The 19,281-nt window shown below is 41.4% G+C and overlaps 1 protein-coding gene across 1 annotated transcript; it reads right to left on the bottom strand.

Moving 5' to 3' along the window:
• Positions 1-42: 42 nt before the first annotated feature.
• On the bottom strand, positions 43-17,173 carry ipo7 (importin 7). The gene is made up of 25 exons (XM_035181665.2): positions 16,968-17,173; positions 13,255-13,336; positions 10,595-10,748; positions 10,324-10,482; positions 10,076-10,232; positions 9,724-9,813; positions 9,506-9,600; positions 9,330-9,414; positions 9,089-9,223; positions 8,712-8,811; positions 8,542-8,618; positions 8,338-8,454; positions 7,754-7,843; positions 7,456-7,621; positions 7,160-7,320; positions 6,035-6,163; positions 5,121-5,187; positions 4,850-4,975; positions 4,666-4,763; positions 4,472-4,567; positions 4,054-4,274; positions 3,657-3,865; positions 3,361-3,567; positions 3,151-3,267; positions 43-2,016 (listed from the first exon to the last, which is right to left on the bottom strand). Exons 1-25 carry the CDS (start codon positions 17,049-17,051, stop codon positions 1,919-1,921), a joined length of 3,120 nt encoding a protein of 1,039 aa, XP_035037556.2. The 5' UTR covers positions 17,052-17,173; the 3' UTR covers positions 43-1,918.
• Positions 17,174-19,281: the final 2,108 nt, after the last annotated feature.

Below are 19,281 nucleotides of genomic sequence, written 5' to 3'. Positions count from 1 at the left end.
GAAACAGTATAGTTAAAATTAGCAGAGCTGCAATGATTGGGATCAATTCAATCCAGTTTTATTTGGATAGTGCCAAATCACAACACACATTATCTTTAGGCACTTTACACAGTGGTGGAGACTCTGGCATCGGACTCGACCAGTTAGGTTGAAAGGACAGAAACTGGGGAGAGGAGATGGAGAGAGGAGCAAAAAGGGAGAAAGAGGGTAAAGAGACGGAGCAGATACAGTTTCCTCTGTTGTTGTATTTAACACTGTCAGACTGGTTATGATGACAGTCGTTAAAGACACCTGAAAAATACTGAAAAATACAGCTCAGATGGTGATTAACCATCAAGGGTTTGATTTTGTGAATATTTCACATTTCATCTAGGACAGTGAATTCTTTCCTATAGCAAAAAGGTGCAGGGGGGGGAGATACACATTTATTAAACAAGTGTATTCCTTTGTGCGCACAGCCAGCAGTGTTTGATGGGCGCTAACTAAATAGTGTGCACACCCATACCTGTGAATACAATGGCCAAATACTTGAGGCACAACAGAAACATTTATTTGGCTGAAAAGGTCCTCAAGATTTAATATGCACATTACAAACCTTGCTCGTGTGTGCTAATCTGAACACTTGAATTAAAGTATATTTTAGTATAAAAAGTAATAATGAATGAAGATACATTTTCAGTTAATCCTGGAGCCCCCCCTAGAGTCTAAGTCCATAATTAAGACTGGATTACAAACTGCTTTATGCTGCAGCATCATTCATGTCTCACTTATTGGATTCCACAGGTTTCAGGCCACTGTCTTAGTTACGGAGACTCTGTAGGGGGCAGTGTTTCAAACCAGGGCTGTATGAACTGATGAGTACACATGTGGTGATTCTGTGATCACAGGAGAGCAGTGCCCTCTGGTGGACAGAAATGTGCATGTATAAGGAAACACACACGGTCATGAATTCCCTTAGCTTTTTTTAATATGTTGTTGTATATATAGATGGGTCATCCATACACCAACCAAAAGCTTGAGACCTTCACGATTAGTCCAATTGTACATGCTTCACATGATGTATCCAATTGTACTTTCAGTGCTCACAAACACATCCTGTAGCCATACCGAACACCAAGAGCATTCTCTTTTTTTTCCCTTGAATCAATGTTTCCGAGTTGCCCACTGATCCACTCTGTAACCAGATGCGTGACAACCAGCCATTACAGAAGTCGCTTGCTGGGTAACAAAGTTACAGCTGTTTTCATTTTAAATAGTCTTCAATTAAAAAAATTTGCAGTCTGATACAGAAGGCTAGGAGACCTGAACAATATGAAAGTGCTAGTCATTAATTTACAGAGATCAGGCATCACATAGTGCTAAGAAGTATCCAATATGCTACATATGAATACAGCTGCTGACACCTTACAAATGCCTCTGGTTGTTTTTCAAGGCTACCTGAAAAATCAATAACCTTGGCTTGTATGTACATAAACATGAGTGTTTATGCAGAAAATAACGTAGATATCACCACTACCAGAGGTATAATCTTATCACGGCCGTATGGCCACAACAGTGATAATGAAATATTAAGTCCCATTATCAATTTCTAAACTGTTAATCCCCCAATTTTGTTTAAGTGGGAAAAAAAACAAAAAAAGAGTTGCCGTCGTGACATCCCTTCCACACTGGGCTCCAGAAGACAACGTTGTTTAGAGCTTCTTCTCTTGCATCGTGCTCAAGTTCTTGGTTTGTTTTCCCCAGCCATTGGTTGCATTTTGGTTGCTTTCCCACATCTTCTGGTGCTATTTCCCCATTTGACAGATTGAAGAATGACTGAGAAGAACCAGTTCTGGAACCACTACTTAAGGGAACAACACAAGCTTTTTTTCACTTCACTACAATCAGTCACAGAGTAATAAAAAGTAGAACGGATGACTCAATTCATTCCTGGAGCAGTGCCTCCAAAGTTGAATGTAGATGGCACCACTGGCGCCGTGAACTTGTACCCGCCGTGTTTCTCGATCATCTTGGATTCTGAAATTAGACGATAAGCAAAAGAACTTTTAACATCACAAACAGACAGTTATCTTTCTCACTGTTCATATACTACACAGCTTGTGCTTGAACACCTCCTAAACATATTTTTACATTTTCATTTTATCATTTTAACAGCCAGCTGGTTAAAGACTGATTTCATTAGCAAAGATTTGTTTTCCTCTTTTCATAATTGTCCAGTGGATACCACAGGAGATATGGTTTGTGAATGTTTTTATCCTGTTAAACTCCCTGAAGACAAGTCATTGAATATCTGTATAAAATAGCGAAGCCCTAAAATATAGTTCATGCTTTTCATTTCTTCACCCTTAGCTCAGGTGATGAAGGCTTTCTCTAACATTTTCAGGTCAAACAAGCAGAATGATCCAGTATATTGGCTTTTTTTATTGAATTATGATTACAATAAAATTCATAATAATGAATATAAAGTATTATGTTTAACAAACTTGATTCAGTAGAGACCATAGACTGAATATAAAGATGGACGACGCGTCTTCACTTCCTCCCACTATTCAGAAATGAAGCCAAAATATCCTGGATACGAACGCTGCCATCTTGCACATTTGGAGCCGGAGTCTACGCAGTAGTGACGGACGACGGAGCCACTGTAGCGAGGTTCCACCAACAAATGCGCTTGATCAATCATGACGTTTCACACTAACTTATTAAAACCAAAGTTACCAGAGACATGGACAGTGTAACATACATCAGTGTGATACGAACTACATACAATGACAGAAGCCATTTTTGAGAAAAATATGTGTATTTCGACTTTCGTTTGTTTCATCCATGTCACATTCGTGAAAACGGAGGCAGGGTTTAGATCAAACAGTGAAGCCAGCGATTTAGATGCTTTAACTACAATTTTGTGAGCCATCGTGTCGTCTTTGTATCCAGTCTATGGTAGAGGCTATGAATATTGTAGTGCTGCGCTTATTCCAGGTCAGTATATGGATGAAAAGTCATTAAAGATAATTTTGTAAACGGAGAGTCCCTATCAATAACAAAAAACAAGAAATGGTAGCATGTAAAAAGTTGCTTTATTGTGTCAGACAGAAAAACCGCGTCAGGTTTTCATTGGTAATTTGAGGAAGCGTCTCAGCTGGTGCTCACCATGTGCTGCCCGTCTCTGATCTGCGAGTGTGCCAATGTCCTGAAGCTGTTTGCCCTGCTCCTCATCAAGGGCTTGTGTTAGTGCCTGGTACCACGCTGGGTCACGGCTCTGGATATCTGCATCACAAAAGGCAGATTAGTGATTGATGTACAACATGGACACAAACTGAGTCGCACAAGCTTTCAATAAACACGTCCTGGTTGCCTTACTCTGTAGTATGGCTTTGAAGATCTGATACTCGTCCACCAAGTTGTCTTCATCATCTACAGCTGTATTGTAGCCTTCAAGTGCCGTCTCCTCCGCATCATCCTCCTCCCAGTCTTCATCGTCTCCGTCCTCTCCCGCCTGCTTCGCCAGCATCTCCAGGTACTCCTGGCCCTCCTCGTCAATGTCGTCTTCGTCACTGCCCAGCTCAGCTGCAGTCATTCAGAGAGTCGTGTTAACACCTTCACTCACCTTGCAGATATGCGTGACGCAACACTGAATAAAAATATATGGGCCTTACCATTGTCGTCCTCTTCCTCCCCATTTTCATCATCATCGTCCTCGTCATTCTCATGCTCTGCTCGACAGGCATATGCCCTCTTGAGGCCACTGAACAGTAGGATGGCTGCTGGAAGAAGCTGACCCGCCACCTGGTTGATAGCCTGAGGTCTGTGGTCGAGGTCGATGAGGGCACAAAGTCCGAGAATGCACATCTTCCTGTCATGGAGGCTGTGAGAGGAAAACGTGGAAGAGCAGGATTTAATAGGGCTTCCCAGAATACCAGCCGTTAAATTGCTGATGAGGATGACAATAGTTTTGTAAGCGAGATAATTTGTCTCCTATTGGAATGAGGCCTAAGACCTTTGTCCTGACACTAAGGAAGGTTAATATTTAACAGGTTAATACAGCTGTCTCACCCAAGGAAGCAGTCGACATCTTTGAGCCACTGGGTTATGAAGTGGTTAGTGATTGGCTCAGTGTTGTTGGGAAAGCGCAGGTTCTCCAGGGTGTTGAGGAGAAGAGGGGGGCTGTAGTAAAGTGCTGCGATGGCCACCTGCAGGCACATGGTCCTCAGCTCGCTGGTTTTCACCTCCCGCGTCAAACGCTCCAGTGAAGCAGCCACAAACAAGGGAACAACCTGCAACAACAAGTTATTCCTTTAAAAAAAAAAAAAACAACAAACTTGTATTCAATTTACATACAAAAGACACTACTTTAAACTCGTAGCCAAATGGATGTTGTACATTCTGCAGACGCATGTTTAGAGCGTGTGTAATTATCTCACCAGTTCAGTACTCTGAGCTATAAATGGGATTATCTTCATTAGACACTGACCTGATCAATGCCACGACCTTTGCACTGCAGAATGATCACTTCCAACAGCTTTGCAGCATGGCACTCTGGATCCTCACCTGGGTCACCTGTCAGGACCTGTGTGAAGTGACAAGCAAAGGTAAGCCTCACAACAAATTATCTGACAGGCAGTGTTATATCTCTTACACTATGTGTTCACTACTGCTGCACTTTACCTTCTTGCACATGCTGTAGATGATCTCCAGGTATTTGGTGTCAGATAGGAGGGTGTCTGTGTCAACTGTGACATAGTTGTGAAGGAGTGGCATCATATCTAAAACAGAAACAGTAATTATTCCCTCACAGAAAAACATGGAGGTTGTGTGGCTGCCAAAAACAAAACAGCTCCTGCGCCAGTACCTGTGAAGTAGTCAAATCCATCCTGCTGGAAGACTTCGTACACCAGTGGAAGGAGCTGCCACATCTGTGGCGACACCTGCTGGCAAGTCAGGCTGTGAGCCAAGGACAGGATCTCCTCATAAAACTCTGAGAAAAGAACAAACACAGAAGTGAGTCACTGGGTAAATATAGTTGGTTATTGATTGTCTCGTCTAATACAGGTAGACAGAGAGAGCTTTAGTGTCACATGCAGGTAGAATGTGGAAAAACCAGTGGAACCAGTCCTGCTTACCCAGTACATGTTGCTGCAGCACAGTCCCAATCACCTGCAGGCAGATGCCCTCTAGTTGCTGGGTGATCTGAAAGAACACAGGGATTAAAATGAAATGAGGATTTCAATCATTATTTGAGATAAAGTTGTACATAGTTTCATCTTTGAGCAACAGCATGTTGTGAATAATAATAATATGCATCTTCCAATACCAGGCACTTGATTGACACACATGTAGTAAATGAAACATTTGGGCACACATTGCTTAGATTGTGACAGTCTTGTGTTTGTGGAGCACTTATTAGAAATAAAGTACAAGAAAAATCTTAAATGTTTCAGAAAAAAGAACATTTTATCCAAGCGTTAAAAGGATATTTCAACGGAATACTTAAAATATTCTAACTTTATATAACTAAATGATAAAAATTTGTCATTTCAGGATAGAATATTTTTAATTCTGACTGATTCCATTCGTCATCCATCCTGGTTACTAAAATCAATGTTAATCAGTGTTAAGGTGTGGATCAGTCCTGTGGTTTCACCCGATAAAAACAGATTGGGAGTAATTCCAGTTCTTTGTAATAATGTGAGGAACAAAGATGGCTGAAACCTGTATTACAATGGAAAGTCATCAGTGCAAAGCAAATCGAATTCTTGGCTTCCAGTATCAGCAGTCCCATGTTTCAGCAGACATGGTGGCAGGGTGCTCCAGGACTATTTCTAGTGCCTGCTTCAGCATCATTGAGTCATTGGACATGGAGAGAACAGAGAGTGTTCCCGGCAGTTAGTGGGTGGCTCGAGTGTGTTGCAAGAACACTACAACAGACCAGAGCTGCTTCTGCAGAGGAAGTGGCACCGAGATGAGCTTTCAGCCAGAAGAGTGAGAGAAAGAGTGTGTGTGTGTGGGCAGCATGCTTAGCAACTGTGATGCTAACCTCTTTATGGTCTTCCACCACACTTAGCAATGTGTCAATGGTGTTGAGGATGCCCATAGCGGTCACTGCCTTGTCATCTCCTCCTTCCTCATCAGGCCCTGTCTGAATCACCTGGTTGAACGTCATTGCCTGTCGAAGAGTGAACAGAGAATATTACGATTGCGTCTCTGGATTGTATTAATATCATGATATTTCAACATTAACAACATTAACCCTAACCATTTGTGTGATTGTTTGGATTAGTCATGGAGTGACTCATTTCTGCTGACTGTACTCAGTCTTGTAAGTAGGACAAAACATTCTCAAACTCAGACTTTTAGATATTTTATCCTAGGATTGCAGTTCTCGTTCAAAACAGCCATGTTTAATTGGCAACTCAGTATTGAGGCCTCCCTTTGTCAGCTACACAAACATGCAGCCTATCTCTCGTTCTATCAAGTTTCAGACAACTTCTGCTTAGTGACATGGTGCATTATTATGCCGTTAGTCTCCATTAGAAGATGGTAAATTGTGGCCATACATGGATACACCTGGTCAGAATCAATGCTCAGACTGTAGCATTCAAACCATGATTGTTTGGTACAACGCAGGTTGGGTGCATGGATTCATGCTGCAGAAATCCAGATATCAGTCCAGGTTACGTTTTCATGTCTTCAACTGTTCAGTGTTTGAGAGTCTGTGCCAACAGAAGGCTCAGATTTCTGTTCTTGGCTGAGAGGAGTGAAACCAGATCTCATCGTCTGCTGTCGTCATCCATCTCAAGGTTTAACATGTTCATTCTGAGATGCGTTTCTGCTCATCCCAATTGTAAAGTGAGGTTACACAAGTTACCGTATCTTGTGTCAGCTCCAACAAGTCTGTCCTTTCTCCTCAGACCTCACTAATAAACAAGGTATTGCTGTCTGCAAAAATGCAACTCCTCACGGGATTTTTTTTCTGAATAAAACCTTGAGACTCCAGTGTGTGAAAATCCAAGAAGATCAGTAGTTTCAGAAATAAATCAACCAGTCCATCCGGCACCAAGTGCCACAGTCAAAGTCACTGGCATCACATTTTCCCCCCGAAACAGAGTGTGTACGGTGTTCCTAATAAAGTGCTTGGCGAGTGTATAATGATTGTACTCACCAAGTGCTGTGTCATCTCCACTGCAATTGGAGTGACCTCCTCACTGTATTCACAGATCATCTTCTGTATGACATTGGTGAGATCATCGTTCTCCGTCTCCCTGACAATGTGCAGGAGTGCCTGCATCACTGGCCGGATGAAGGGGACGATGTATTCTTTGGCTGAAGAAAACAATCCATGGGTTTAGTCGGACATTTATTATCTAAACTTCTACTGGATTACACTCTATAAAAAAGGAAAATCGTTGTATGTAGTGCAAGTAAAAAATGATGAGCTGTATGACTGTACTTTCTCACCTTTCTCCTGGTTGCTGATGAGGACCTGCAGCGCAATAGCCGCCTCCACCTTGACCGGCATCTCGTTGTCATTGATTAGACAGAGACGGGTCAACTCCAGAGCCGTCTGCAGGTTCTGGTCACTTTTGAACTTCACCTCACAGAAGTAATGGAGCACCCAGCAGGCCTGTGAAAACAGACGGGTTGAGAAAATGTGGCAGGACAAATTAAAGACCATAAACTAAAGATAAAAGCTAATATTACAAGTTTGTGTTAATTTAAAGCCACTTTATTCTGCCTGTTGGGAAATTGTACTTACTCTGGCTCTCATGTAGCCCAGTTCATTGCGAAACAGGGGGAAGACATGATTCTGGAGCATGAACTCCATCTGGTCTTTATATATTTTTTTCTGTGTGAAAGAAATAAAACAGTCAAATTTCACAAGACAGTCAAACACACTCTACATCATTTACCCCATACGTTTAGCATTTTCATCTTTTACAGAAAGTCCATCTATTGCATGTTTGATCCTTTCTAGAAAGATGCTGTTCAATTCAAATTCGGGCACATCAGCTTGACAACTTCACAGCATCAGCACTTGAATCTTTGGTTAATAGATATCAAATATGAAACAACCTGTCGAGCCACACCTAAGTAGGCAAACTCGTTTTCATCATCTCCAATAGCCCACAGCTCAACCAACTTCTGCACAATCATCTCTTTCGACACTTTGACCATTATTTACGAATGAATGCTCACGAGGGTTGACACAATAAAGGGCAGTGTGCGATGAAAGTCCTGTTTGCTGCAATACGTTACAAATGCTCAACAGCTTCGCTCAGCAAGAATGTGTAACATAGAGAAACTGGGAAAGTGTAAATGAGTCTTTTGAGAGCTGGTTACCTTCAGCAGGATTTCAGCCAAGGAGCCTATCATATGGAGGGCACCATCCTTTTTCCTGGGGTCAGAGGCGGGATCAGTGAGGATCTGGTAGCAGAAGCCCATAGTCTTTTGCAGCACCTAAACAGAGACAATTAAAAAATTTGATTAATCTTCAGCCTTCATTAGATTGAGGGAAATGTCTCTTACCAACTTATTTCAGCTCACCTCTTTCCTCTTGTTGCAGGCAGTGAACAGGAGCGTCTGGGCTGCTGTCGTTGGGGAGATGAAGTCCTCAAAGACATCTAAAGGGGACAGCAGAGATTGAGAGTAATTGTTAGTTCTCACTGATGAACAGAATTCCTTTTGGTTTACAGGCACTGACTTTCTCTGCTTACCAAACTTCATGCGGATGTACTCGTATGGATCCTCCTGCCACAGTTCCTCATCACTATCTGTGTAACACATGAGTGGGAAAACCACATCCTGGATGATGCCCTGAAAAACAAAATTAAGAAGTCACAAACAGGAAGTGGTGCGGACAAAGTGGATGCCAGGCACCTCGCTTGAGACTATTTGTTTTTAATGTGTTCTTTCGTCCAACGTTCTTGAACTGATCAATTGTTGGTTGAACCTGTACAAACAGTCATTGCAGAAGAATTATGGTAAAGCACCACCAATCACTTGAACAAATTGTTTCTGCACAACTAACATGCTAGACTTTTCATTTACAGAATTGTGACACACTTCCTGGATATTGAACATGCTTTATTACCTGGATGTGTGGTTTGAGGTTTTTCCAGGTCAGAGCGTGTGCTATGCCCTGGTTGATATAGTTGAGTGTCTGTTGGAGTACTCTGGGAGCCACACATTGCTTTTCCTTATACTGGTATAAGACTTTCAGCAGCACCTAGTAGACAAACGCATAAAGAAATTCACTATGTGCATTCAAAATACACAGTTCAGTCAGACTGTAGAGCAGGTGCAGCTGACATGACATCTTTTGAAGTACTCACCTGTTGTGCAGGAACTGCATATTCCTTGAGGAAAAGTTCAGCAAACTCTGCGTACTCTTTGGTTGTGTTGCCTGGGCTTCCATACCTGAATGCAGGATTCAGTAAAGTTAATCTTATTGTTGAAACATTAGCAGGAATTATTTAAAAAAAAAAGCTAAGAATCGTTAGACGATTACCTCTCGAAAAGGCGAGCCAAGATGTGAAGGGCCCACTTCTTACACTTCCACCATGGCAGCTCAGGCCGCTCATCTTCATCTATCTGCATTGTTTCCTGTACAGACCAAGGACCACGTCAGCACGCGGAAGAATTTAATGTGTGCATCTCAGAAGCCGAACAATGTGTCAGGAGTGATGAATACTATTAGTGTGGAATGAATTCAAATTGTCTCCTTACCGGAGGAACGTCTCTATCAACTACTGTCTTCAGGATCTCCATCCATTCTGTCAGGTTTTGTCTGTTGATGAGTTCCAGGGGAAGATTGTACTGAGGAGACAAACCAAGTCACTGTTATATAAAATCCCAAATCATACTGATTATGCCTACAGGTGGACATTATGAATAAAGAGAGATTTCAATGAACAAAGCAGGTTTATTTCAACTGTAGTTAGACTTTTTCAGCTGGGGCTGTGCTCAACTTTCTCGTAAGGTCATGGCAAGGTCTCGACCTTACCATGACCTTATGAAAACCTTAAGAGCAGTTTGTGGTCCCGAGCTGAGAAGAAGGTGTGCGGTGTTGTGACGTTACCTGGAAGAGGGCATAGAGGATCTTGAAGATCTGCTTCTGTATGAGGACAGAGTCACTGGAGTGGTCTGGGAGCAGCTGGATAAAACGTTCTTTCAGCATGGGCATGAAGATGTGCATGGCGGCTACGAGAGGCTGACGCTCCTCTGGTTTCTTATATCTGTTTCACACATTAGCCACAGGAGAACAACATTAACCAAATGTCATGTGCCAACGATGCAATGTGAAATTAAGAATGAGAAATGCCGTACTCGTAGTTTTTGACAAGCTGGTAAAGGCAGAGCAAGATGCCCAGCCACCCTGCACTGTTGTCTGACTGCAGGTAGAAGCCGATCTTGTCCACGATGGCCGTCCACTTGCCGGGGTAGTCGTGCTTGATCATGTGGTGGATACATGTTGTCAACTGGACCCTGACGAGTTCAAAAGGGAAGGATGAAAAAGGGGATCAGGAGGGAACATTGATGGACAATAAAATCTCCTGACCTCCTCTCGCTCTACTCAGTCTACAAGGTGAGCGTTTACCTGATGCGCTCTGGGGAGTGGATGATGGCCTCCACGATGCTGTCTCGAATGAACTGCCTGTCCTCGTCAGGGATGTTATTGACAGGTGGCTCTGTGGCTGAACCTTCTCCGTCACTCCAGTGCTGGGTTATCATGTTCTTAAGGTAAATCACACCTAGAGAGACAGAAAAAAAAATAACCACAAGAGTCAGCCTTTTAATGGCATGTTCAGAGCACAAACCAAACTTGATGTGGTCAACTTTGGCAAAGCATTCTCTAAACCAGATATTTGAAACATTTGAAACTATTTAATTTATGTATTTATCATTAGTTTTAAGTGCGATAGATCAAAAATACTCCCTTCCCCCTGTACTTAGCTGCCCATTAAAAACATTGCTCTCCCCATTAAGCTCTCTAAACTCTGTTGGTGCACAACCAAATTTCTACCATCACATTGACGGCATTTACATCATTATGACTGCGTTACGACACAGTAGCGTGTGAATTCAGCCTAAACTGGAGGAACACATTTTTCCATCTGCAGTTCAGTAGATTTGAATGTGGCACCAGAGTGTCAACTGGGATCACATGCACAATGTGGGGCCCCACTCTGAGTTGTGTGGCTTCGCAGGGCGAGGCATCGGAGGGAGTGGAAGAGTGAGGGCTGGGAAGCAGACGTCAGACTGCTGACACAAATGTCCACACCGCTGGCGAGGCGATTTTAATCCAGCCTATCATTGCTGACAGAGCATTAAACCACCTCCCCTCCACCTAATACCACCAAACTACACTGACGTCCCAACAATGGAAATCCACTGAGAACCTGCCCTTTAAATTCATGGACAGGAGGGAAATTATTTGTTGAAAATCTATCTCACTAAATGAAATGACTGTAAACATAATATACATGACATAAAATTGGCATAAACATGGTAAACTACATACTTTAGTGTCGGTATTAGAGGCTTTAATTGTTTTGTTTTTTATTAGCTGTTAACCAAAAGCCTCAAGATTTTAACTTAACTGCGGCTCAAGTCCAGAAGCAGGAACAGATGTAAACTGTGCTCACTGATGAAGCCACAGATTAACCATTTTAAATTACCTCAATCTGTGTTTTAAAAATGACGTATTGTGGGTCAACAAAAACCTTTGAAATATCTACAGGGAGAAATTGAATCTTCAACAGATAAGATGGATAATTCCTAGATAAAGTCCCTGAAGGGAAATTGTTTATTATCAATAATCACCAGGCTATACCTCCTCTGGATCGACAGAGTTGGACATTTGGTCCAGACCAGTGAGACGTCCTAATTTTGTGCAAAGCTGTGACAATATGAATTTTAAGATTTAAAGTCCACCTGGCAACACATTGGAACCTCAACTACGAGGTTTAATGACAAAAACATAAAATGAACAGTTCTGGTAGCACTGCTCTTTGCAGAATTCTTTGTGTTTTGTTTGCCGAGTTTAAGGTTACATTTATTTTCTGCCATCACATGGACACACTTAGAGATAGAAGCTAAATGAGCCCAGCCTAAGAGATTGACTAATACAGTAAATGTAGACAATGTACATACTTCACTTGTGACCTTATTCTGACAGCTTCTGGGCCGTCCTCAGGAGCTGGTCCTCAATTCTACTCTGAACACCGTCAGACATTCTTCCTACAGCTGGAAAAGTATTTATTGCACTAAAGCACCCAGCTCTAGAACAGCTTAATTTACTCGTACAGTTATTAGTACTAGGGAGGTGGACGCAATGATTCAGATCCTCTCTGCACACATTTTTGGAACAACTTTGTTCAAGTTTGTAACTCAGACCATTAATTTTTCCCCCTTCTATCGACACAAATTCCACACAGAGAGGCATTTTTGTTTAAAGCAACACAGGCTATATTTAACCAACTTCATGTGTCCCCTGCACTTCGGCCTCACAAAAACAGAAGTGTGAATCATGTCATCATCACTAAATTATCTTTTCTGAAACAATTATATAAGTGACCTGTTTTGCTTGGGGTCATGGCAAATATCAAGTCCATTTCTCAACTAATGCAGTTTGACAAAATAGGAGTCAGATGCACAAAAAAGCAGCAAGTCACAGTAGATTCAGAGGGAGGAGGAGGAGACTTGGACTGAATAACGTGACCTATCAAGACACAAAACAGCAACACTGAGCATAGGAAATGAGAATTAGAATGTGATACTAGTACAAGTGTTGTTTTGCAGGTTTGAGAGGGTTGTATTAAAGAATTATAGTAAAATATTGCTCTGAGCAGACTAGGTGGAGAAAACAATAGATTTTTACTTTTATCCCAATGATAAATGTGTTAAATTTGTTATGCCATCCAGTGCTTTCGCCTTTTAGGTAGTTTGGGAGAATATTTCTACTTTCTGCCTTCTTGGTATAACCTGTATGTATTAGGGCACATCCCGCACCTGTTGGCATCCTCCACCTCAGCTTTTAAATACCTCCTTCACCCAAATCTGATTAGACAAATCAGTTCATTGAGAAGACGTGCTGGTCCCATTCCAGCAGAAAGAAGGAACTGACTCTTTATGTCAAGTGTTTCTTATAAAAGAGAACCTGACATTAATACACAAATGTGTTTCATCTAGTTATATTTCATATCACCGTTAACAGAGGGTGAAAACTGTTTTTACATGACAGGAGTAGAGACTCACCTGCTTGCCTGACAGGCAAATCCAGCTGATCAGACATGGTGACCCGCAGCAGAGTGGACACAAAGTTCACCTGGGTGTGACCCTGTAAATCAGAATTAAAAAGAGCTTAATGTAATCCGGTTACAAACACTAATGAGAAATGTTGATACTAATATGCATGAAACATACTTCTAGTTGTTTTTGTTGCACTTAAATGTATGCAGCTTAGAACATTTATCTAAGGCATTATGGAAGGAAGTTGCATTTTGACAAACTAAGTACACAATGTCTAGTATTCAAACTGCTGCTAGGCATCTGACAAACAGACAACGCCTTTTTAAAATTCAGAAATATTTTGGGAATTATTGACATTTTTACATCATGTTTACAAAAACCCCATGGAATCTATTATCCTTTAGTGGAATTTTTCATTACAACTCAAACTTTGAGTTATCAGAGAAAAACAACCACATTGAGAGTTGTTTATAAGGTCAAATATCATAAAAAAAACAATGATCAAATTATCCAGCTGTGATCCACAATAGTGCAAGTCATTTTGGCCAATACTGTGGCATGACATTCAATTTTCTGACCAAAATAAGATTAAGGGATGACAGATAAAAAACATTTTCTTTTCCTGAAAGAAAGCTGCATTTAGTTTTTGCCTTTGAAATTTTAAGGTGTAAAGTGACATGAGATCTACTGAGCAGTTTGTTTTGTAGGGATATCACCGTATGTCATTCGTTTGTGCCTTGTGCCAGGCTGCAGTGCCAATGAAGCACTTTTTTAGGTTCATATAATGATTTAAGCATTTTGTTGAATCTTATTTACCATTTTTCACGTAACAGAGTCTGAGATATGACTAAACTGTATTTAAAACAATGCCGATTTACTTCATCCACCTCCAGAAAGTAAAATACAACTCCAGCCACCCGTGTGTGAACGCTCTCCCAGCCATTCAAGTGAACCACCACTAACGATGCATTTGTTGGTGGCAATATGCTCAATTCCAACCCTATATTTTTATTCTGGGACTCTACTAGAGTAGCTTTGCATGATTCACAGTTCGAAAAGGGTTCTTGTGTATCGCACACTTCCTGTGATGCAGTCCCTCGGTCAAGCCTCTTAACTGTAATGGTGAATATTAGCCCAGGCCTCCTGAAGCCTCCTTAAGGGCCCAATTTCTTCTGATTGGCTGAGCATCTGGAAGCTTGCTGAGGGGCAGGACACCCAGGGATCGTGAGCCCCGCCTCATCCTCTGACCGATGTAGAGGTTCTGATGCAAACTGTGAAAGTAACTGACTAGTAACTAAAACCAAATAACAGAACATTACTGAGTGGAAATGGCAACTTCTCAAATTTCTTAGTGCACTTTGTAGCCCGAATCATATAAATTGTTTCTATATATATGCCCCGGTTAATAATTTTCTCTCTGGAAATACTAAAGCTAACACTGCTAGTAAAATCGTATTTTGCGGTTGCCAAACCTGCACGATGTTACTATTCAAGTAGAAAGTCTTAGGAGAGCAAGATGTGATTGGAGATGATCCGATAAAGAAATTAGTGACCGTCACACAAAAGTAAAAAGCAAAAAAAAAAATCATTGGGCCCTATCGCTCAGCAGTGTGATGCCTGAGCTTTTGCCTCAACAGGATTACCTAAACCAGAATGGTAGACATGACCTGGAATCAAGCCAGACTTGAGTCATAATTCTGATGACTCGACTAAACAAATTCAAGAAAGATTGGTATCTCCACTTGGACATTACCATCAATTACTTTTGACTTCACTTGGAAAATACTTGATAACCCACCACCAAACCCAAAGATTAAAAAGTATTTTATTGTGTGCCAAGAATAAATTCATTTCCTGAATCCAAAGTGGACACTTAATTCCCTGCAATCCTCAGACCCATGATAGCATCCAATGAAGTTGAAGCAGAGACATGTGAAGAACTGAATTTGTGCTACTTAGAGCAAACATTTACATGTATGAAGTTAAATAAGGAAAGTTCCCCAAAAAGAAATCAAAACACCTTAGACTGCCACAAACGATGGAGGAAGGGTTGTTTGGTTGGATCTGAACATGTGCCATGACTGACATATTATCAGTTGAATATAAAAAATAAGATACCTTGCTTTGTAAAAACTGTTGGGCATGGCATTGTGATTGGACTGTGCAACACTATGTGTCTTATGTAACACAAACTAGGCATTAAAAAAAACAATTCTCAGCCCTGGATGCACTTAAATCACCATAACCAAGACAGGTAGTCATGATTTACAAAGCTGAAAGTTGTTATATGTTGAACACCGAACATACTAAGTGATGATGACCCTGTTGAGGAGAACGATGTGGCCCCCACAGATCTTCACATGATTGATACCATCTTGGATTACGTGATAAGACAGAACAGCTTTGGCAAGTCAGGGCTGGTAATAACAAATGTTTTTTATATATATATATATATCTTATGCATGTAAAAGCACAGCAAGGATGTCTAACACATAACTGATCTACCTCAGAAGAAGATGCTTTGCTATTGATTAAGTGTTTGTCATTCTCTGACCCATAAAGAGATTAAAACCACTGAGAATCAGCCTTTAAACTGAGGACACATTTATTTTGATAATTATAGATATCGACTGATGTGAAAATGTTCATATTAATATAATTCTTGGCCTTATTGCCCAGTGACAAGTTGTGCAACACCCTTCCTGCCTTAGTACCAATAAAACGGAATGAGTGTGCTTTTAAAAAAGGTAAAACATTAACACTAAATATTAATTTAATCTGCGACTCTACCCTCGCACGCAGTAAACAGGCAAATATAAACGACTTCCTTTAAAGTGATTTTTTTTACAGTTTATTCTTTGTCATTTAAATTCTTTCTAAACCGTTTAGCTAATTGATTTGATTAATTTATATAAGTATAGCACAACTGACGGATGAGGAGAGACAACAACTTTGTAAGCACACAACATTGCTAACGTGCTCACATGGAGGTCGGCTAGCTTAAAACTCCATTTTGTGATGTTTTTCGCGAAGTAACTTCCCTCACCAAACAGATATCAAGTGGGACCGAGGCAAAAAATAGATCTGAAAAGGTCGTTGGTGCTAATTTACTCAATGATATAAAATAAATTCATCACTTCGGGGCTTGTCACAGTGACACGTGAGCAGCCGCTATGTAGCAGCACATCCAACAAGTAGCTCCGTTAGCTGGTGTTAGCCACAGAGCTACACATCACTAACCTCCATTTGACACGCTAAATGCTACATGCCCCGCGGTCCCTCTGTTTAGTTTACCTCTCGGGACACCGGTCACATTATTACGGTGTCGTGTCAGCTCTTATATTAATCGCAACCCGGCCGAGGCTGCGTGTGACGAGCTAACAATTACCTCCTGAGCATGACAAGAAGGGTTAGCTTGTTTAGCATTAGCCACACAGCTGGCTCAGGCGAACACTGACGTCGGTTACTGGAATCGACGTAATTTCTTATCGCGGCTGGATTCGTGTTATCGTCCCCGCGGCGGTGTTGGGGGTGAGGCCGGGAGACACGGGGGTGTTATGTGGGTCGAGTGGCGGAATTCCGCTCCGGCTCGGTCACGGTAGCGGGCAGCGGAGCGCCGTCTGCGTGATCGCACCATCTTGATGTTGTGAACGGCCCAGGCCCGAGCCGAGACCGCGCCACAACTGCCTTCACCATTACAGGCTCGCCTCAACTTTTACCTCGTTCAGCTGCCTCTCCGCGGCCTCCCGCAGGTTGGGGTCCATCGTCCCCCGAAGGGCCTCGACCAAAGACTCTGGATCCATGGCGAACGCTCTGTTTTACGGCTCGGATTTTAATATTTCAGAGGACTCTCAGTTCCCAGTCACTGCGCACATGGACGCACGGCTCTCCGGTTACCCGGCGCGAAAGGAAGCAGTGAATGAAGTACCCGGATAGATCAGCGCCAGATTTGTGCAACACGAACATCCGGCGGCGACTAGTGCATCATGGTAGTTGCAGTTTTTAGTTTTTGTTTGTTTGTTTTTTTTGCCAAGGCAATTTAAATGCAACACACACAAAGAGGTGTGACACTTGTTTAGCTAACCGTCAATGATTTGAATAGGGATAAGAGAATCCTTTAATAGTCCCACAATTACAATATTACAGCAGCAAGAGTCAAAAATAGGCATCAGTAAGCAATAATAAGTAACATGCAATACCTAAGTGCAAGGACAATAATACTTAAGTTTGAGGAAATATAGAAAAATATTAATGGAATAAAAACTAGAACATAGAGTGTAAAAACAAAAAAAATTGCACATGAACTCTTGTATTGCACAGACAGAAAGAAGTTGAGAGTTAAAGGTTCAGTGTGTAGAATCAAGTGGTGAAGTTGCATGTTACAGCTGAATGACCCTCACCTCACCCTCCCCTTCCAAACATGAAAGAGAACCTGTGGTGGCCTTCAGGTGTCATAAAAACTCAAAAGGTTTTTAGATTGTCCAGTCTGGGCTACTGTAAAAAACATGGCACCCTCCGTGGAGAGGACCTGCTCCTGATGTAAATATTGTATATGTAGTATATTATATCAACGATCAAAAATCTTGTGTTTTGCTTATCATCCATAAAAGAATGACTATTTTGTTTCTCTTCTGTATGTACTTGAACGATCTAATGAGATGAGCTGTTTGAAGTTTGAAGTTTGTATGACTGTGCTAATAGGGATCCTAATAAAGAAATAAAGAAATAAAGAATACAGATACACAGTTTTAGCTTTTGAATAGAAGAAGTCCTAATACAACCTATGTAGTGCATTCATTCATACCCATATAAAATATGTCAAAATAAAGGTTTTGTTTTGGTAAATACGTCCATGGATGTAATATTTTGCAAGAGAACACTGTTGCGTACAAGCAGTCATTCAAGGCAAATATAAAGTCAGCATAGATCTATAGGATGAGATAAATTGTTCATATCAGACCAACATTTTTACATGTGGTTGCAGAAACATGTTAAGCTGAGGACTGTCTGTGCATCATCAGAGAAGGCACAGTATCTGTTAATGTTTTTTATTTTTTATTTCTTTCTTTAGAGTTTTGCTGGAGAATCTAATGCTTGTTATTTTTAAAGCTGTGATAAGAGAAATGACGATTCAGCAGTCAGATCTACAATAGCTAAGATAGATGTTGTTCAGTCCAGGCAAGGTGCAGGTGCTGTTTGGCAGGATGGAGTGTGAGGGACTGAATCATCAGTGGCAATAAGAGTGGGCTGCAAACAGGAGCGGGAGAAAGCTGCAGTGCATCCAAGCATCAGTTGAACCTAGAAGTAGAGTGGATATGCCTCAGAATGATGAGATCAAATGCACAACACTAGGTTGGGACAGATGGTTTGCTGTGGAGTCCTGGAGGACTCATGAGGAAGAGACTGGACCGACTTAGGAGGGCCAGCTTAGTCCTGGTATACCACCTTGACAAGGTGGAGGTAGAGAGGAGAATGATGACTATAAGCCGTCATTTGTGATGAAAAAACAGTCCCACCCCCAGCAGGATACCGTCATAGCACTGGGAAGCTCCTTCGGTGACAGACTGATTCACCCCAAGTGTCTGAGGGAGAGGTATCGCAGGTCATTCCTTCCTGCACCAAATTCTGGGACTACACTATAAACTCACTCAGGTGACTCATTTAACTTCGCAATGGTCATTTCATCTCTGCCTTTGTATTGTTTAATGTCTTATGTTATATATTCTGCTCACAGTGAATATATTCTGTTTACTTTTTTCCAAATTATTTGTATTTTACATTTCCCCTTGTTTATAGCAAACTGGGATGAAGCAGTGCAGATGCTCCTAAATTGAATGAGGTGCTTCACTGGATCTTCGCTGATGTTCTTAGTACATGTTTACTTATTTATTTATTTTACTGATGTCTCTATTTTGACTCTCCTCTTAGTTGCTGAAACATGGCACATTTCCCTGTTGTGAGGCTAATAAATGTTTATTTAATTTAATTTAATTTAATCTTATCTTATGCACAGGGTCACATTCTATGCAGGGG

Source organism: Hippoglossus stenolepis, chromosome 1 (assembly GCF_022539355.2).
Source record: "Hippoglossus stenolepis isolate QCI-W04-F060 chromosome 1, HSTE1.2, whole genome shotgun sequence".
In the NCBI taxonomy this organism is placed as follows: Eukaryota; Metazoa; Chordata; class Actinopteri; order Pleuronectiformes; family Pleuronectidae; genus Hippoglossus; species Hippoglossus stenolepis.
Note: the sequence above shows the minus strand (reverse complement) of the source record. Positions and strands in the feature narration are given on the sequence as shown.